The sequence below is a fragment of the Gopherus flavomarginatus genome, chromosome 10 (genome assembly GCF_025201925.1).
Source record: "Gopherus flavomarginatus isolate rGopFla2 chromosome 10, rGopFla2.mat.asm, whole genome shotgun sequence".
In the NCBI taxonomy this organism is placed as follows: domain Eukaryota; kingdom Metazoa; phylum Chordata; order Testudines; family Testudinidae; genus Gopherus; species Gopherus flavomarginatus.
In genome coordinates this window covers 25,628,591-25,648,886 of record NC_066626.1, presented here as the reverse complement: position 1 = coordinate 25,648,886, position 20,296 = coordinate 25,628,591, and the positions used below count along the sequence as shown (strand labels likewise).

General features: G+C 40.3%; 1 protein-coding gene across 11 annotated transcripts in view; it reads right to left on the bottom strand.

The window, feature by feature from the left end:
- ANKRD44 (ankyrin repeat domain 44) overlaps positions 1–20,296 on the bottom strand; it is a 225,996-nt gene that overhangs the window by 121,647 nt on the left and 84,053 nt on the right. For all 11 annotated transcript variants that reach the window (XM_050969482.1, XM_050969491.1, XM_050969485.1 and 8 more), the window contains exon 2: positions 591–674. In XM_050969482.1, coding sequence (XP_050825439.1) covers positions 591–674 — 84 coding nt within the window. The remainder of the gene's footprint in view (positions 1–590; positions 675–20,296) is intronic.

The window sequence follows — 20,296 nt, the reverse complement described above, 5'->3', positions numbered from 1 at the left end:
AAGCTCAGAGAAAGCAGGCAGCCAGAAAACAAAGACCTTAGACACTCAATTCCCTCCACCCAAAGTTGAAAAAATCCGGTTTCCTGATTGGTCCTCTGGTCAGGTGCTTCAGGTGAAAGAGACATTAACCCTTAGCTATCTGTTTATGACAGTGTATATCACTGGCCAAGCTGCAGCTTTCTTAATCTTGTTGTTTGAGATAGCTGTAGTGAAATTAACTTAAGACGTTAAATATACTCAAATCCTGAATGAAGGTCAGTCCCAAATCTGCAAGGGCTCATTAGTGAGAAGTTTTACAGAGATTCAAGATAGACTACTTTCAGCTGTTTGAGTTCACAACAATAGGGATTTGGACAAAACTTACTGTCCCTGACTGACTTGCACATTTGAAGTAATTATGGTACATGTAAGGAATTACTACCCTGTGCTGCAGATAATTATTTGTTCCAGTAATAATTAGGAATTTATTTAAGCCATGAATCTCTAGCTACCAAATATTTTCCATTTTGTTAGATTTTTTATACTAATGGAATAATTCATGTTGAAGTCATAACAGTTCATAAGCACAGTAAATACACACAGTCACTTACCAGAGCATTAACATCCTCAGTTTTGTAGATCAACATCCGTATCTCGTCTGGATCACCGCTGAAAATTGCTTGGACCAGTGGTGGCTGAGAATAGATAACAATCATTAAAGGTTCGGTTTTTGTTCTTTTAAAGACAACATTATTCCTTCTAACGTTTACCAATACAATGCACAGACATTATGCATTTAATCCTTCGTCAGTCTCAAATCAACATGAAAATCTTATAAGCAAGGTTTATAAGCTTACACCAGGTATATCTGTATGCATGAACGCGTAAGTGTACAGAGTGGGGTCCCCATTAAAATGGCAGCTTTTGCCAACAGATACCACACAGTCAGCATAGTTGTTTCGTAGTCTAAGCATGAGGTTACCAGTTTTCCCTTAGATACTACTCAGCTCTAGCTGTCAGCATATGGCGAAGTTTTAAGGACAATCACTCTACAGACATATTAAAGCAGAAAATAAATGAACAGCAGTGTATTTCTCCATGATTATTATGCATCTCAGGTTAGTTTACTAAAGAAAAAGCCAATAAGCACAGTTTAACTACCCAAGATGTGAAATAATTGTCTCACTGCTTGAAATTGGGAATTGGAATGTACAAATATATAATAAGGCAGAAAGAAGGAAAAATCTGGCCCACCCATTTGTTAAGTGTTGTTGACAGGGGAAAGATGACATCACTGCCAGTTAATCAGAACGTTGACTACTTCACACTCTCTCTCTCTTTTTCTAGATTTGTATTAGGTCCACAGCACTAGCCTATCTGAGCTGTCAAGTAAACTGACAGCACACAATCAACTTCAAAATCTACTCAATTTAAAAAATAATGGTTTCAGATACCAGACCACAGATCCTGTGCCAATGTTTGCAGTTTTACAATCACATTTTGCCTTTTTAAAAATATTTTTCTCTCCCCCTTATTGTATGAAAAGCCCACATAAGCAGCAGGGGGAAATTACTAAGACCCCCTATTCCTGTAAAGGGTTAAGCACATTTGTAATGTAAATTGACTTCAAGGAGACTACTCAAGAACTCAAAGTTAGACAGAGCTTAAGTCTTTGTAGGACAGAGACCTAAGTGAGTATGCACAATGCTGTATACTGCACAATGTCAACAAACTAAAGGAACGGGGAAGATTATAATTGAAAGAGGATGGAAGAAACACTGTCTTCTGAGTTCTTACTTGTAACAAAAGCAGGTAAAAAAATTCTGACAGACATGATTTTTAAGAGAGACTGATCAGAAGGGGCCAGAGAATTTGGGGACTGGATGGATACAGCAGATGTAAGGCGGGAATGCAAGATAGGATGAAGGAAAATTGAGAAGAGAAAAAGGTTAGTTAAGTGGAAGGTTGAGGTGGAAATTGTTCCTCTCTCCCGGTATTTTGAGGATAAAAATTAATAACATATACCGTATATACTCGTTCATTAGCCTGTTCGTTTATAAGCCGACCACCCAAAACGGATAGGTAAAAATAGCAAAAACTGTATGACCCTTTCAAAGGGAACCCTATATTTCAGTGGTTGGAAAACTTTGGCCAGAAGCAGTATTGGCTGGGGGATGTGCTGACCGTCGCTTCCTGTCTGCACCATTGGCCTGGAGAGGCAAACTGCGGCCAGTGGGAGCTGCGACTGGCCAAACCTGTGGATGCCGCAGATAAACAAACCAGCCCAGCCTGCCAGGGTGCTTACCCTGGCGGGCCACGGGCCAAAGGTTGCTGATCCCTGTATTAGATATTCAATTCAATGATTCCACAGAGTTTAAAATCATCAAATTTTGGTGTTGAGCCATTTATAAGCCAACTCCCACTCTTTGATGTTTCACTTTTTTACCAAAAATATTTGGTTTATGGACAAGTATATACAGTACATATCCAGTTATGGATACTACACTTTAAGAAATGCTGAAGACCGAAGCATTATCATCCTTCCAGTTCATCTCTCTACTTATCAGATGTTCAGTCTGTGAAAGACATTCTTAATTAGGCTCCCCACTACTGATGATGCTTTTGCATGCAGGCTTCAAGTTCTCCTCAAGCTCTCTCTCAATGCTGTCTGTGTTATTGACAATAGAGCCGAGGCAGGTGAAATCACCGACAATCTCAACTTGCTGGTCGCCCACTTAAATAGTAGAGCCTGCCGCATGTTCAAAATCAACCAGAAGAGCTTCATTTTTACCCTAATTAATTTTCAGGTTGACTTTTGATGCAGAGCTTTCCAGGGCTTTACGTGTCATGACTAGCTTGTTCATCGATTTGAAAACTGGTGCTATGTCGTTGGCACAATCTACATTGGTGAGGTTCTGATCATCATGGCGTACTCCTAAACTGCATTCACTTAATGTCTAGTCAAGCACATAGTCTATGACAGCATTGAAATGTTCTGGGGTAGCAACACATCCTTGTCAAAGGCCCAACCTAATCTGGAAGAAGGAGGTTCTTTTCCCTTTTCCAAGAACACAGTTTGAGGAGCCATCATACAGAAGATGGAACATTCTACAGAGCTTGCCAGGGAGGCCCGTGAGTTTCAAGATCAGTTAAAATGATTCCCTGTCAACAGAGTCAAAGGAGGCCTTGATATCCACAAATGCAATGTGAACAGGGCACCTGAATTCTCATGCCTTCTCAATAAACTGGTGCACAGATGAAGATTTGCTCTGCTGTGAAAGATCCAGGAGTGAAGCCAGCTTGTGGTCTGCTCTCACTCCTCAAGCTGTCTGGCTTGGGGCAACAAGAAAGAAGCAAAATCTTTCCCCATGATGGACAGAAGAATAATGCCTTGATAGTTACAACAGTCTCATTTGCTGCCTTTACTGTGGAAGGGATTCACTTGTTATAAATAAATTACAACGACACTATTACTATTAATTGTAACTATAAGAGAGAGAGAGAGAAAAATGATTGTAAGGCTTATGGGTCAATAGCTGCCTTCCATTACTCCTATGCATCCACTGACTAATGGATATTGTTTCTGAAGTGCACAGTAGAGGAGATAAAGGTTTAGGGTTGCAAAAGACGCTTTAAGATGTGTGTGAGTACATGGAGAAGATAACATCTTCATAAGATATGCCTATTTTTAGAAAAATGTGCATGAAATATTTTGCAGCATTATTGCTTAAATTTTAGGTCAGAGTTGAGAATGTGCATCTGCTGGTGGTGGTCATAAAAAAAGTATTGTTCTGTTGGCTGGCAGTAGGAAAAAATGGAGGTTGTGTAAGTTATATGTGTGTTGATGATGGATGTAGGATGACCTGAACTGATGATTTCCTTGATTTTCAGTCAATGCTGTTTACACATGAATGACTAACTGTACCAATGACTGTTTTATTTTTTTGGGCGGGGGCAGGGTGGAATTTCCTAGGTTTTTTAAAATGTAGGGTGTGATTTTTTAAGTAATGAGACTGACAGATTTAATGTGATATTCTATTGACAGAACAGTTTAAATATTTATTTATTTATAGAAAATATTTTGACTGAAAATTCCTCCAATTCCAAAAGCAGCAAAAATTCTAATATGAAAAAAAATGGAATATGAATGTCAAAAAATGCATAGTAAACTAATGGAACTGGAAATCGAGTGCATATGTCATTCATGTTTTTTCTATTCCAGATTTTTAAAATGTGTATACTTGCTTTATTGATCTCGATTTTAAGTGATGTCAGATTCCAGAGAAGAGGGCATTTAGGATGTGTCCAAAATTTTCTCTTAGAAATCCAAACCAGCAGCCAACATAAAACTTTTGTTTTATTGTTCTTCTATAATAGCTATTACATTTGTGATTATGAAATGTGTCAATAAGTTTTCTTACTGTAGTGAATAAGTGACATTTCTTAAAAATAAGTTCTAAGATTTCTTCTGCAGAGACTTTTCCAGGTTTAGGTGCATTGTTTACTCAAAGAATCATGTGGAGAAAGATGTTCCCCAGATGTTCCCCAAATGTGATGTTCTGGTCTCCAAAATTAGAGAAGCACTTCCCCTAGGGATAGGTTAGCTCTGTCAAGGAGAAACTGAAGCAGTGAAAAAAAATATATCTGAATACAGATTCAGGAGCACAAAGTTCCCTTGGACTTTTCTTGTGTATGCAGAACTTTATTTAGCAAACTACTAAAACATATACCTAACTTTACTTCAATAGGACAGTCATGAACCTCACTTTAAGCATGTGAGTAAAGCACCTTACTGAACTGAGACCATAGTGAATATCTCAGAAGCAACTCTAGAGGCATTCCATGCTGACCTCCACACCTTGCTTGAAAAGAGGAGGCTGGGGACCACGTGGGGAAGCTGATGACGCCTCTGGGTCCCAAGGCAGTGCAGCCCAGGTGGGGCCTGCAACTGCCCCCTACCCTTGGGGTCATGTGGTGCTGCTATGGTGACCCAAAAGGAACCTGTGTCCTAAGGTGGGGCCAGGTCTGTTATTGTAGGACTTTCTCTACACCAGCTCACATGGGGAAGGGGCCAGGGGGTCACATGAGGCTGCTACATCCCTAGGGGCCCTGCTTGACATGGTTCTGAAAGCTGCTCCCCTCTTCACAGTGGGCCACTGAAGACCTACTAAACAAGGTCAAATCTACGGGGGGCACCAGGAGAAAAGATTGCACCATCACAGCCAGCCAAGAGGAGACACTCACGAGAGACAAGTGTCCCCGTTACAGGATGCATACTAAAATCAAATCATCAGAAAAAAAAAATCAGGATTCTCCCCTTACAACTTGAAAAGACAGTACATAATACTTGTAAATAGCATTCTGCTGACATCCTTTGGGCTGGGATAAGGGATGCGTGAAGTCAACGGGAGTTGGGAGTTTGCAGCAAATACAGGACTTGTCCATTTGTGCTGAATCTGTGTTAGTGATCATTTTAGTTCTTAATAAAGCTACTTTTCAAAAAAATGAACTCAGTTTTACCATTAGACTTAAGATTTTTTTCAATTTGTCTTGTTACACACTGTAATAGCGAGGATGATCTCTCTTACAGAGATTCTCCCCTCCCCCAGATTTCTCTGCACAAGATATGTGCACTCATTGTGATGGGACATGCTACTCTGCTCTGTCCTGAGAGAGGCAGAAGAGTGACTGCATTAGAAAGTACCATCCAGGCCAAAGTTCTATGAGAGGAAGAAAGGGTTAATCAGCAGAACTACAAAACAACATGCGGGGTGGTGTCCCAGCCCCACTCACCACAGAAAACTAACTATCCTGTACTGTTCTTACTCTATATTGACACAAACAAATCTTTGCTTCCTCCAGTTTCATCATTCCATTTAGGTCCATAATATATCAGACATCAACTCAATGTAGAACTCTCTACAAAAAATTATTTTAAAAATACCACATTATTCAAAAGGCATTTCAAGCATAAGAACAAAAAAAGTATGCAGCAAAACAAAAGGTAGAAGGTAAAAACAGTCATACAGACAATGCAGTGAGACAGGTGACATTTTAATACAGAACAAATTAATCTATTCAAGTCTCCACAATGCTCAGAAAAGACTAAGGGACTGATTCTGCAATGGTCAAAAAATGCAAGATGAAGCCTAATATTTGTGTTCACACATTTTTTGCAGTGCCATTGTTGACAGTACAAATACAATAATCTCTTCTCTGATCCCTATTCTATTTCTGGCTGTCAGTTTGGCTCCAGATCTTGGCTGCTTTCAATTTTTCTTTAAATAGGCAATCTTTTGCCCTAGGGATGGCTAATGTTTCCAGGTGAAACGGAGGTTATTTCCTGCAATTCCTGGAATCCTGCATTTCTTCTACCCAGAAAACCTCAGTGACAAAGCTATGTTGTGGCAAACTTATGAGCCAAGTCACTGAAAATAACTCACAACTTTTTAAAATTTAGGTCACTTCTAAAAAGGGAAAGAGCAAAACAAACTGATTCAAGTGGCTAAGTGTCTTTTCTTCATGCTAACTACTTCAAACTGACCATTTGCCCCAATTTCCGTACCTCATTTTAAAATGTGTCTGGAGATCACATCTCCAAATTACCTGAACAATTAACAAACAGTGCTTAGGAGTTAAATGAATCAAATGGAGACAGAGATAACATGCTGCAGACTGGTTAAAATCTGGCAGTATTTTGTGGTGTTAAAAGCAAAGATGAACAAAAAATAATGTAGGGGAAAATTTGATTTATTCATCAGTTCTGGTGATAACAGACTTTTCCCCAAGCTTAAATGAAATATGTACAGGGCTAAATTACACATTATCTTTAGGATTATAAAGGGAAGATTTCCAAAAGCACACACGGGTTTCAGGAAACCAAATCTTACTGGCTTCCTAATCTGTTAAGTGCTTTTGGAATTCTACAAATTCCTTGGGACATGAAATGTCTTTAAATTTTGTGTACTGTATAGCATTTGAGTACAATGATAGCACCAAATCAATGATCAATAAACACTGTGCATTTGGTAAGAAATTATTTTAGCTGCATGTTTCCAGCATTGTGCGTTTCATTGTCCATCTATTTTATACTCTGAAGCTTATCAGTATTTTAGCTACCAATCCTTTTTCATATTATATTTGTTATATAGGAAGGAACAGAGATGTAAGAACAACACTATGTCTAAAAGAGTCCACAGAATCCAATAAGATACAACTTCTTAATGAAGTGAAGACCACACAGTGAAAATCTCTATGGAGATAAATCCCAAATTACAAGAATACAAATAAACCAGGACGACCCTACTGGCCTCTTGATAAGGAAGACTATATTGAGTGCACAATGCTGATCCTGATGGGGCCATCGGTGCTACTACTGTAACCGCAAACCCTACTCACCTGCAATCCCACCCCAGAAAACAAGATCCAGAGTGCAGACAACTATAATATGAACTGAGCCAAGAGTTACCTAGGATAAACCCAGGATAAGCACATGGTTCTTGGCTTTATGGGCAGAAGTAACTCTGACAGCGTTATGGCCAAAAACAGATGCAGGGCTATGCATATATATAGACAGTAAACTATACCCCTACAATGTGACTCTCGGATGGTGTAAATCAGTTTAGCTACTTGGACATAAATGGTCTGATGCCAATTTACATTTGGCCTTCTGTCTTTAAGAGGGACCCAACCATTTGCTTTCTAAAGAGTGAGGAGCTTTCAAAAGAGCTAGGAGCTTTCAAAAGAGCTTTTCACTTGCTCTCCCAATCAGAAGTCAGCAAGAGTGTCAGGTTCAGAATGTCAAAAGAGATAAAATGGTCATCAGCAGGACAGAGCAATAGAAACCATTACGGTGGGTCTGCTATGTCCTGAAGACTTTATGGGGAGAGGAACTCTTTGTTAATGAATAGCCATTTTCACTTTGGCTGTATCTGTCCTCTTAATTTCTCAATTTCCTCAAAGCCTCACTCACACATGCAAACCCACACCCACCCCTGTTCTCCACTAACTCCAGATCCTCTAGAGACAGTCAGCATCCCCTTGTCTCCCTCTATGCTATGCAACAGCTGCAAACAAACACAAAAATGGAAGAAAAATTGAACTTTTGCTAATTTGTCTTTCTTCATTGTTTCATAAATCAAAAACTATCTCATCTCAGATTATCATAAACCTCCACACATCCACCACTTAAGCCAAAAGCTACAATGTTAATAATAAAAAACAGATAATCATCCTGCCATCAGCTGAAATATTTCAATTGTTTATATCTCCACTTCTTTAATTGTGCCACATTTGGGTGCAAAATAGTTGAAAATTATTCAACAAGTAAATCGCACAGGTTGTGTACATCAAAAAATCAATTCCTGCATAGCTGGGAGCTAGGGACTCACACTAATGAAGAAAGACTCATATTTATGTAACCTTCATGAGATCAGATTAATAATCTGTTTTTAAAGCTCTTCCTTACCCTTCAATCTACCTCTTATTTACAGTCGCTTTCCTAGCTAAAAGGTCTGTTTTCTATAGAGCTTGGTCAAAATATCAATATTACCATGATTACACACCATGCTTACAAAATCATTGTCCTAATGAAATCTGAAAACCCAACAATCAGATCCTGCAGCTGTTACTCAATTCCTACCTCACTCAGGCAGCAAGACCCAGATTTTCCTCCCAAATGAAGAAAATATCTTAGATCTATTTGATAAAGGAACAAATGCTGGTGATACTATATAAATAAGTTACAGTTGCACTTTAAGTAAACAAAGCAGTATTAAAATCTCCTCAAGAAGATTCAGCTCAATTAAATATTGGTCACAGAAACTGTTTGAGGATACTTAGAAAGCTCTGAAAAAGATTTCATCTTGCAGTAGAGTGACTAGATGTCCTGAATTTATAGGGGCAGTCCTGATTTTTGGGTCTCTCTTATTTAGGGTCTATTACCTATCTGATAGAACTGGAAGGGACCCTGAAAGGTCTTGAGTCCAGCCCCCTAACATCACTAGCAGGACCAAGTACTGATTTTGCCCCAGATCCCTAGGTGGCCCCCTCAAGGACTGAGCTCACAACCCTGGGTTTAGCAGCCCAGCGCTCAAACCACTGAGCTACCTCTCCCAACTGCAGCCTGATTTTTCACACTTGCTGTCTGGTCACCCTATCTTGCAGCAACTTTAAGTCCACAGGGAGATAATATCAGAACATGGCCCACATGCAGTGACTGAGACCCAGTCATTGCTGGTGCCTCTGTTCTTCCCTGCTGTGGCTCAGAGGGAATGAAGAATTTCTGACATTTCAAAAAGGGAAGGGGAGGGGGAAGGAAGGGCAGAGGAGGGATCACAGAGAACAGCTTGGTTTGCGCAGTCCCATTGGAAATGTTAAAGATAAGTCTCTCAAGCCTTGGGGATTTGTACTACATTATATCCTTTCCAAATAGCATTACAATTGACCGCTGTGACACTACAGTCATGTGTGTTTAAAAAAAAAAACAACACCACCACCACCACCACAGCAGCAGGGGGAGGAACTTTCTTTATCTGCCTAGATGTTCTACAGGAATGGAAGCTCAAATGCCGTTTTGACTGTTCTGCACAATATTTCATCACAAGAAAAGCATGGGGGGGAGGGGAATATTAGCCAAAAACAACCATCACCCCCACACTGGTATCAATTCAGTTTTCCAGAATATTTTTTTACCTGCAGATTCACTTCCACCCCTCCCCCACTTTAAAAGACTCATTACAAAAATGTTTCCCCAGTTATCTACAGCACTGACTAATTAATGGATAGGAAACAAATATTGCATACAGTACTGGAGCCAAACCATTTCAGGTGCTAAGTGAAAAAAAGAAAGTTGTTCAAAATGGATACCTATAAAAACAGCCATGTTAGAAAAGGCTAAATATTTAAATAGTCCCATTAAACAACACAATTAGGACTGACCAGAGGCCAAGTCCTCCCCTCTCTGGACTCAATGGGATGTCTGCCATTAACTTCAAACTGGAACAGAAGCAAATACCAGATTCAAATCTGGCGTTCAAAAAGTTCACACACATTTCTGCTCTCATTAAAGGCAATGCAAGTTATGCTGTTGATATCATTGGCAGTAAGACTGGAAGCCCTGAACTGGGGAAGGAAACCAACTTTTCAGACATAAGGCCTGGTCCAAAGCCCACTCAAGTCAATAAGAGTCTCTCCACTGACTTGCGTGGGTTTTGGATCAAGCCCATAAAGGATACTGACCACAAAGCCTCTTCCCCAAGTCCACAGTACACCTATAAGCATGCAAAATTCCATGCAAATCAGATATGATACTGTGCATTTTGCAGCTTTAGTGGGGGGGAAAAAGTGCTATGAAGAACTTCACCCACATTTTCACTGGACATTAATCCAAAGAAGTGAGTTATTGAAGTAATGTTGTGTGTGATGCTACAGACATTATGTTTATATAGAAAGACAAAGGGCCAAATCCAGGGGGGAGGGATAGCTCAGTGGTTTGAACATTGGCCTGCTAAACCCAGGGTTGTGGGTTCAATCCTTGAGAGGGCCCCTTAGGTATCTGGGGCAAAAAAAATCAGATTCTACTGAAAACAACAACAAAAGTCATGGAGTTTAATAAAAAGATTAAACAAAATACTAGTGCTTGTTATAACCACAAGAAAATCCACAGATCTCCATCACATTCAGTCCTCTTTAGGCAACGGTGCTTTTTCTGTCAGCTTAAGTCTCATGATGACACATTATTATGAATATAAGTATTTGGTAGGCAAATACACTCTAGTTCTCTGTTTTCTGAGGTTATTTCTGTTCTGTGCATAAACTATTTCTTCCTGCTCTTCCTCTCTATTACTGTTAGCACATCAGCCAACTCATGACTCACGTTAGTTGCAGACTTTTGTTTCTCAGTTCCCTCTCCAAAAACTATTCAAGAGAGTCACCAGTGCTAGTAATTGCTAGTCAGCTCACATTATTGATAGGCTCTTTCATCCAGTTTCCACTATCCTCAGTAGCAATTATTCTTAACAAAACATCTCTCCCTAACCTGTCAACGCAATGCTCATCTTGTGCTGGTAGTGTCAGGATCCAAATTCACCATCAAGTTCAGTACAATTAAAAACCATAGTGAATACAGCTGAACACACATCTCAGATCAATAAAACTAGGAGGGGTTGTTAGGGTTGCAGGATGGCGATACTTTCCATTTCATATAAGGGAATGTTTTAAAGCTGAGCCTCAATAAGGAATTTGAATAGTTCAAAGAGAAGAGGACACACACACACTGATTCAACTTTTATGCAGAAAAATTCCCAGTGAAGCAATCATCATCATCTTTATACGGGACTCCAGTACTCAAAATTTCTGTGCAGTCTTTGTTAACACAGGACTTTTTTTTTTTTCCCCTCCAAGTGAGGCAAGAAAGAGAAGCTGCCAAATCTGGCAGTTTGAAAGATGTTTTCTTGGAAATTAAAAAGCTTTTGCAAAAAAAAAAAGTTTACAAAGTTTGTGAGAAATAGAAAAGTGATTCTCTTGTTAATTCTTTAGGCTTCTCCTGATCCATAGGCATTCCTAAAGACAACCATGTGACATAAGAAATGCACTGCAAATGAAGATGTGCTTGTTGCAGGAGTAGGCATAACCACACTAATTTTAATCTAACTAGAGCAGCAATGATAGCAGTGAATACGTGGCAGTGTGGACGCTAGCTGGGCTAGCAACACTAGTATGTACCCAAAGTCCCCAGCAGGCTTGTACAAGGTTGGCTCCTTGACACGAAAACCTGTGTTATATCCTCACTGCCATGTCATCCTGGCCAGCTAGATTAAAGCTAGTGTAGATATATGTCTGCAAGCTCCCATGCCCCAACCCCGATGCCTGGCAGGAGCACCGGGCAGGTGGAGCAGGGCAAGCCCCTGCACCCCGACCCTGTTCCCTGGCAGAAGTGCCAGGCAGGCAGAGTAGGTTAAGGTGTGAGGACATCCATTTTTCTGGGGGCCCCATAATTGGCCTGGACATGGGTCCTGTTGGCACAGTGGCTAATCCATCACTGGTCTCTCACTCCCTTCTGACCAGGGAATTTCCAAACAGCACAATTCCCTGCCTGCACTGTCTTATTCCCAGCAAAGACAGGCTGCCCAACCACACCTGCTTGCTTTCTCTTCAGATGTTAACATGTGTAATTACTACGGTTATAAGGTACCAAACAGCACTGCCTATGCATTCCTATTTTATTCCTGAGGTAAAAAGCATTACAGGGTTAGCTCAGAACAAGTATACTCATGACATGTTTAGTCCATTCTTTATACAGTTCAGGGGTCTTTGAACAGGAGTATCCAGGAACAGGTACATTACAAGACAATTGGCTTCTCTCCCCACAGTGTAGCTTAAAAAGGATGAATTCAAAGTGGGTCATGTGTATTCCCCTCACCCAGCCGGTATTTCCTAGGAAGCCCACTTTGCACGCCATCTCACCAAAAGTCCTTTGAAGTTCCTAACATTTACATTACTCAAGTGCCTAGAAAAGCCATATACAGTTCTACAATAACACAAACAGTTGCATCTTCAATACACTGGATGCCAAAGGCACCAAGCCCAATTAGCAAGGTGTAACTTAATTCAGGGAAGTATCAGAGGGGTAGCTGTGTTAGCCTGGATCTGTAAAAGCAGCTAAGAGTCCTGTGGCACCTTACACACTAACAGATGTATTGGAGCATGCGCTTTCGTGAGTGAATACATCCGACAAAGTGGGTATTCACCCATGAAAGCTCATGCTCCAATACATCTGTCAGTCTATAAGGTGCCACAGGACTCTTTGCTGCTTTTAATTCAGGGAAGTTTATCTTAATTCCATAAGGTTTGTCAGGAAATAGCAGGATACTGTCAGTCTGTCACACCATGATCTTTGCAAATACTCCAGTCATTGAGGTTACCAAACAAAGGATGACAACTTCAAGTGGAGAATAAGCAGCAAGAACAAGTTACTTCAAAACACAGATCCCAATTTCATAATGAAGTCCTTAGTTTTAAAGCCAAGGGTAAGCAAATAGGATATCTATGCAGCAGAGCTTATAAAAAGGGGTTCCCATGAAGCTTCAGTGGTCTCTAAGCTCTCCTATTCTAAGCAGTCAGGTGTGGGAAGAAAAAGAGTGAAGCATCTTGGGTAAGAGAGGTCTGTGACACACTGGGCCACTGGAAGTTCACTACTCTGTCAGCAACTTGTCAGGTCTGACATACTCACTACACCTAACACACTGCTGCCATAACATATACCCAAAAGATGGCATGTAATATATCATTTGAAAACTAATAACTTATTTATCATTAGTATTCTCACATGATGTACATATGGGGTGTGTTTAAAGTGTTATAAATATACACTAGACTGGTCTTAAAATGTGTTTGGCAAGCAATGCATAAGCACAAGACCGTCTGCCTTAGACAAAGAACTATGTATTAGCGTGTGTGACCAGCCTGGTGGTCAGGTACAGATAACAAAGATACATTTACCTAGAAGGTAAACAAAGTCGTCAACTAGTGAGTGGGGGAGATAGCCTCTTAATTATCATAACCGGTTGCAAAAATAAACATGGTGTCAGCTCCCTAGTGCAGTGGTTCTCAACCAGAGGTCTGGGGACCCCGAGCAGGTTTCTGCGGTGCCATGAAGAATGGCCTGTGTTAGACTTGCTGGGGCCCAGGGCAGAAAGCTAAAGCTCCACCACATGGGATTGAAGCCCGGGGCTCTGAGTCCCATCACCCAGGGCTGAAGCCAAAGCCTGAGCAATGTAGCTTCACCAGGGCCCCTGTGGCATGGAGCCCCCAAGCAATTGCCCTGCCTGCTACCTCCTTGTCATAAACAGATAGTTAACAGTTAATGTCTCTTACCTGTAAAGGGTTAACAAACAGGGAATCAAACACCTGACCAGGGGACCAATCAGGAGACAAGATACTTTCAAATCTCGGTGGAGGGAAGCCTGTTTGTTTGTATTTTTTGGGTTTAGTTTTGTTCTCTCTGGGATCTGAGAGTGACTGGACGTAATACAGGCTCTAATTTTCTATTCAAGTAGTAAGTACAAGTAGAAAGGCGATTTAGTCTTTTTAATTGGCTTTCTTTATTTGCAAATGTGTATCTGGCTGGTAGAGATCTAATGTGTATTTGGCTGGAAGTATTTTAAATTGTATTTCTGCTGGAGGCGGCTTTTTCTCCAGTTTCTAGAAGCTAACAGACCCTGTAATATTCCATCTTGAATTCACAGTGATTTTCTTTATTCTTTCTTTTATTAAAAGTTTTGCTTTTAAGCCCTGTCTGATTTTTTCCCCTTGTTGAGGCTCAAGGGAATTGAGTCTGTACTTAACAGGGAGGGAGAAGGGTGGAATCCCTTTGTTTTAGATTAACAGAGCTTGAATCTGTATCTCTCTCCAGGAGCCCAGGGAGGGAACACCTGGAGGGGAGGAGAAGGGGAGGGAAAGGGTTTATTCCCCTGTGTTGTAAGACTCAAGGAATTTGGGTCTTGGGGTCCCCAGGGAAGGTTTTGGGGGGACCAGAGTGTATCAGGCACTGGAATTCCTGATTGGTGGCAGCTTATCAGATCTAAGCAGGTAATTAAGCTTAGAGGAATTCATGCTAGTACCCCAACTTTTGGACTCTAAGGTTCAGATTGGGGAAAGATACTATGACACCCCTAATGTGGGTCCTGGCTTTTATATGCAGAAAACCAGTTATGGCACAGGTGGGATGTGGAGTTTTTATAAGATGTTGGTGGGGGCCTCAGGAAAAAAAAAGTTGAGAACCCCTGCTGTAATGGGCACTGTCTCCAGGAGGGCTTCCTGCATCCAGAAACAGGGTCATGCGCTTTGGGAAGATATAAGGAGAGAGACAAGGCAATTTTGGTATCCTTCAAATGAAGGAACAAAGGAACTTTGAGATCTGTGAAGGATACTGGCCAGAGAGTCTGGTCAGCCATGCTGGAAGAGAGACTTGGTGACAATCTCTTCTCTGAAAAAGAGAGAGTCTAGTTTGTTAAATTGGTTTTACTTGTAGAAACATTTTTACTTTTGTTTGCTTGTTACCCTTTCTATCTTTATTCCTTATTCTTGGTATAACTTAAGCCTCTGACTTGTTTAATAAACTTGTTTTACTTCTAATATAAACCAACACATGGGTTTATATTATAGGTTATAATATATAATTATATTATAATATATTATAATGTTATGTTGCAAATTGCCACTACTGTTATGCTGGGTCTCATGCTCTCTTCTTTGGGGCAGGTTGAGGGCACCATTGCTTGCCTCTGAATTGGTATTTTAATTACCCCACTAGTGTCCTTGAGGAGGGGAGTGGAGAGGGAGGGACCTGGGCCCACCCTCTTCTCCAGGTCCCAACCCAGGGGCCTGAGGTTTGTGGTGAACCACTTGAACTAGCGGTTCCTTCCCCTGGACTACTTCCCTCTCCTGCCCTTCAGCTTGTGAAGGGGCTTCTTGCCCTCCTTCTACACAAGCCAGGTGCCCCTTACCTAGGGTGTTTTTTTGGATTTCTCAGCCCACTGCAGCACTCCTCCAAACTTTCCTTTTGTCTCTCTTCAAAACTGTTCTCTGCTCCAACTCCTTCAAACAGCTCTCTACTCCAATCAAACCTTCTTGCTCTAACTCCCACACTGTCTGACTGAAGCAGGGGGGTTTTATCACATGACTGACTGCTGGTGCTCTAATTGGCTTCAGGTGCTCTGATTAATCTATAGCAAACCTTCCTCCCCTTGCAGGGAATAAGGCTCCCTGCTAACACTCTCCTGCTGCCCTCTGGCCATGCTGTATCACAGTTATAATATATTGTATTATTATATTAATAATATATAAACCTATAACTGAAATAAAATAGATTGTCAAACCCCAGTTAAATTAATGAGTTGCTGTTTACTGACTCTGAAAGAGCAGCAAACTTAAGTTCTGTGAATGTGCCAGAAGAGGGCTGGCCACTAGAGGCAGAGAGTTTGAGGGAAATACGGGGAGGGAGGTTGGTCACCTTGCAAGGAGTAGCGAGGCCGGTGGAAGCCAGGGTAAGGCTACTGTACTATTAGCATGTTACTGGTGTCAAGGCTCTGAACCAAGGCTGAACAGCACAGAGATGCCCAGAGTTACAGAACAGGTGGTAACACAACCTCTTACTGCTCTGGGTCTCATTTATTGATCCATGGAACATGTGTCAGCTTCACTATACCTAATAGTAACAAAAATGCTTTCAAGGAACTGAATATTCATACATATGGTGCCAGACTTGTTTTCCCTTGGAATTCCTCGGTAGCAGTGAAGAGAGCTTTAGGGAAATTATTCTTGTTTTCACAAAGTATGCTCTTTCCTGTTGCTTGTTTCTGATCTAATACTGCCGTATGTAGTTTAGCAGCTACAATGTAATGCAAGAGTCAGATTTTTTTTTAAAAAGATTCAAGTTGACTATAATATTACTTGTATTAATAACATTGTAACCATGTGAAGCTGTATATCAGTTCATAACAACACTTCATCTCTATGTTTGCATCTGGAATGTTAAAGTTGGCTGGAGATCGGTTTAGCACATTAAACAGATGTTTCACCTCTAATTTGAAGCTGGAACATATTAGCAAAATTAGTTTGGTTCAATATACCCTGACAACACCCTTGCATTCACCACTAACCACACAACAGAACCTAACAACAAGCTTAAAACTCTGGCTGTTGAATGCAAGGTTAGCTGTCAACAAAAACCATGAGGCCAAGCAAAGAAACAAAATGGTATAATACAGAATAGTATCACTCCTGAAACCAACATTATGATCTTCAAGGCCTGACACATCTAGTGGTGTACGAACTACAACACTCTACAGACGCCGCCAATGGTTTTGTAGAGGCTTCAATCAGTCTAAAACAGGGCCTGAGAGCTGGAATGACAATCTGCTCTTTTTCCCCAGCAGCTTTTATATTCAGGGTTCTACAGCTCTTATCCCTCCCTCTTCTTCAATATCTACACATGCTTTTGGAAAGATTGTGAGATGCCAGATTCTTGTCAGTGCTAATAATGTTCATCCCATAACTACTTCTTAGTCACAACCAATCCCATAACAAAGATGTCACTATGTGTGCATGCGATTAGCACTTGGATGAAGGGCAACTGGCTCAAACCGAACCCAAGACAAAACTGACATTAAAATTGTGTAAATACTGTGATGAGATAGCCAAGATGTTGACATCTCTTCCATCAAAGACAAATATGCTCAATTCATCAAGGTACTGTGGTCCAAAATCTCAGTCTTACTATATTTATCACTAGTCCAGGATACTCCTATAGCAGTGGTTCCCAAACTTTAACAACCTGTGAACCCCTTTCACTAGAATGTCAAGTCTCACAAACCCCCTCCTAAAAATGAATATTTCCAGGGATTTTCTCCTTTATCTGAGTATAAATTATAAAAGCAGTGATCTTGAAAATATAAAATTTGTTTTTATGACATGCTTATTACACACTATTTATTATTAATCATTACAGAATTTTTATTACCTAATGAAAAGGGCAACATTCTTCCAAGATCTCACTTTTGTAGCTTGTATCACATTGAATAAACCTGTTATAGGACAAGGCTCGTATGTTTCATCAAGGAGCACCAGATGTGGAACAGCATGAAGGTATTTAAGAAGACAACTCAAAGAGTTCCTCCTACACAAACTTTAAGGTCTTGAGCAGTCTAGGCAAACAACACACATTACAACAAAGCTTAAACATGTTCTTCATAATAATTTAAAAAATATTAATTGCCTATTTAATTAAAAAAACAGCAAAAATATCCACCTCCCTTTCCATTTCTTGTAAGGAGTCTTGAAGTTTAAATTTCCTCAGTGTGATAGATATGCTTGCTTTGATCTGTTTTAGCTCCTGGAACTCCAGGGGCTCCAGGCTGCTGGCCCTGTGCTGCCCAGGTTCCCTAGGGACAGCTCTGTCCGCCATTAGGGAATTTTTTCCCCCGAGAACCCCCAGTAACATTTCACAAATCCCAGTTTGGGAACCACTGTCCTATAGCAATGGTGGGAGCAATTGGCTTCGTTCACCTCCACTTTGACAGGAGGCTGTGCCCCTTCCTCTCAGAAGAGGTTCTACTCATAGTGATCACAATAAACTGTTGCAACTTTTCATATCTTACAGTGAAGATGGAGGCAGCCTAGGAATTCAACTTGCGCAGAATACAGAAGTCCATCTGCTAGGTAGGGAAAACAACCAAGAAAACATTTTAGCGGGGCTACCAAGCCCCATACTGGCCCCCTGTTCACTTCCAGTGCCAATTCCTCACACACTACTCTTGATCTTTAAGTCTTCAGTTTATTAGTACCCAGCTACATTAAAGATCACTTCTCCACGCATGAACCACTGAGATAGCTGCACTCATCTAGGGCAATGCAGCTGATAGCTCCCAGAATGAAACTCTCATTAGCTGGAGACGAGGGGCTCTCCACTGAAGACATTTGAATGGGGTGGAATGACAGCCAAGCCCAATCCCAACTATTTTCACAGAAGATGTTGCAGGACTCATCTGTTTGTAAAAGCTGTCTCACAATAATGGATGACAAGGAATTACAGCATGCAGACCAACCATAGAAAGTAAAAGCTGATGAACCTGAGAGACATAAGGAGCACAGTCCACTATGAACATCTCCATGTAACATTTAATTACAGTGCATGGTATTCAGATACTATAGTGTCTGGAAGTAACATAGGTTAGATAGAAAAAGATTTCAGGTTCTTAAAAAAAAAACCAATTTTAAAAACCTATGGACCAGTTCTCGATACATTGCTAGGCCACAGATTATTAAACCTGAAAGAACTTTAAAAAAAAACTAATTAAACTTTAACACTTATGCTGTTTATTTTTTCATACCCTTCAGTTTGAACAAAACACTAGTTGCGTTTCATTCTTTCATGCACAAGCATAATTAATCTTATAAAACAGTGTTGTAATGTTTGGGTATGTGGGAAAAGTTTACAATTAAAACATTTAAATACATTAAAACATTTCTGTTAAAAACATTTTAGTGTTGTTGGGCTGTTGTTGTTTTTTTAAAACAAATCTATGCCTTGAGCCTCAAATAGACTTTTATAAAACAATAAATCATTATTTGCTCTCCAGTTCCATCGCATATAGTCTGATATTGTCTTTTTAAAATTTCCCTGTAAACAGGCAACATTACAAAAAAGCTAATTATATAATTTATGGAACTGCTTATTAGCCAAGCAAGTGGCAGCTTGCCTTGCAGTAATATAGACCAAAATATTGTAACTGAGCATTATTTAGAACATTTCTCTAATGATAGCAACAAAGAAAGTTGGCGATCATCAGTTGAATTACTAAATTCTGATGAGCACACAACTAATTGGGTAGTCAAATCAGGAGATGCAAATTGGCCACTTCACTAAATAAACTACACTGCATTACAAAAAAAAAAACCCCAACAAATGACAACAGTAGGATTTCCCAGTCAAGATCTATTTCACTATCCTTTGACTATTTCACAGCCTGCCCCTGCAATCAAGCTGTTGGGATTCTAACAGCATTTCCTTTTAACAGTGCTTCTCTCTGACACTCCCACATTTACAGGTGTTTCAGGGAAAAATAAATTTGTCACCACCTATTCTACACCTAATCAATGGAAAAGGTCAGGGCTTTGGTTTCCACGCTTTCAATCTGATTTACATGAGCATCTATGTTTAAGCTTAATTTTCTAAACTGCATTTTCAAATGGTTAAGCACAATTTATTTTTCTTCTCATTTGGGCGCAGTGGGAAAATAAGCCACCATAGCTCACCATACTGTTGAACTTTTAGGCTTGGATTCTCAAAATCATGCAGATTTGGCTTAACTCCACTCCCATTTAAGTTAATAGTAAAACTTTCATTGACTTCACCAGGAAAAGAGGCCAATGCTGAGTGGCTTTGAAAATCCCATCCTTATAAAGTTCAACTACGAAATCTTTGGAGACATGAGAATGTATTTCATAGCAACTTACTTACATTTTACTCCACAATTTTACATTCAACAATACACACTGTCTCCAAATCATGGGAATAACCATGGGTACTAGGATGACTCCCCAGTATGCAACCTCTTCATGGGCCACCTTGAGGAAGAATTTCTGGTTTTGTGGTGCATTTGTCCAATGCCATGCCTGATATACACCTGTGGTATTTTCATCCTCTTGACAGACATCCGAAACTACTTCATAGATTTCTACCACAACTTCAACAACCACCACCCATCCATCAAACTCTTTCTAGAACACTCCCATACTTCAACATTAGAATCCTACA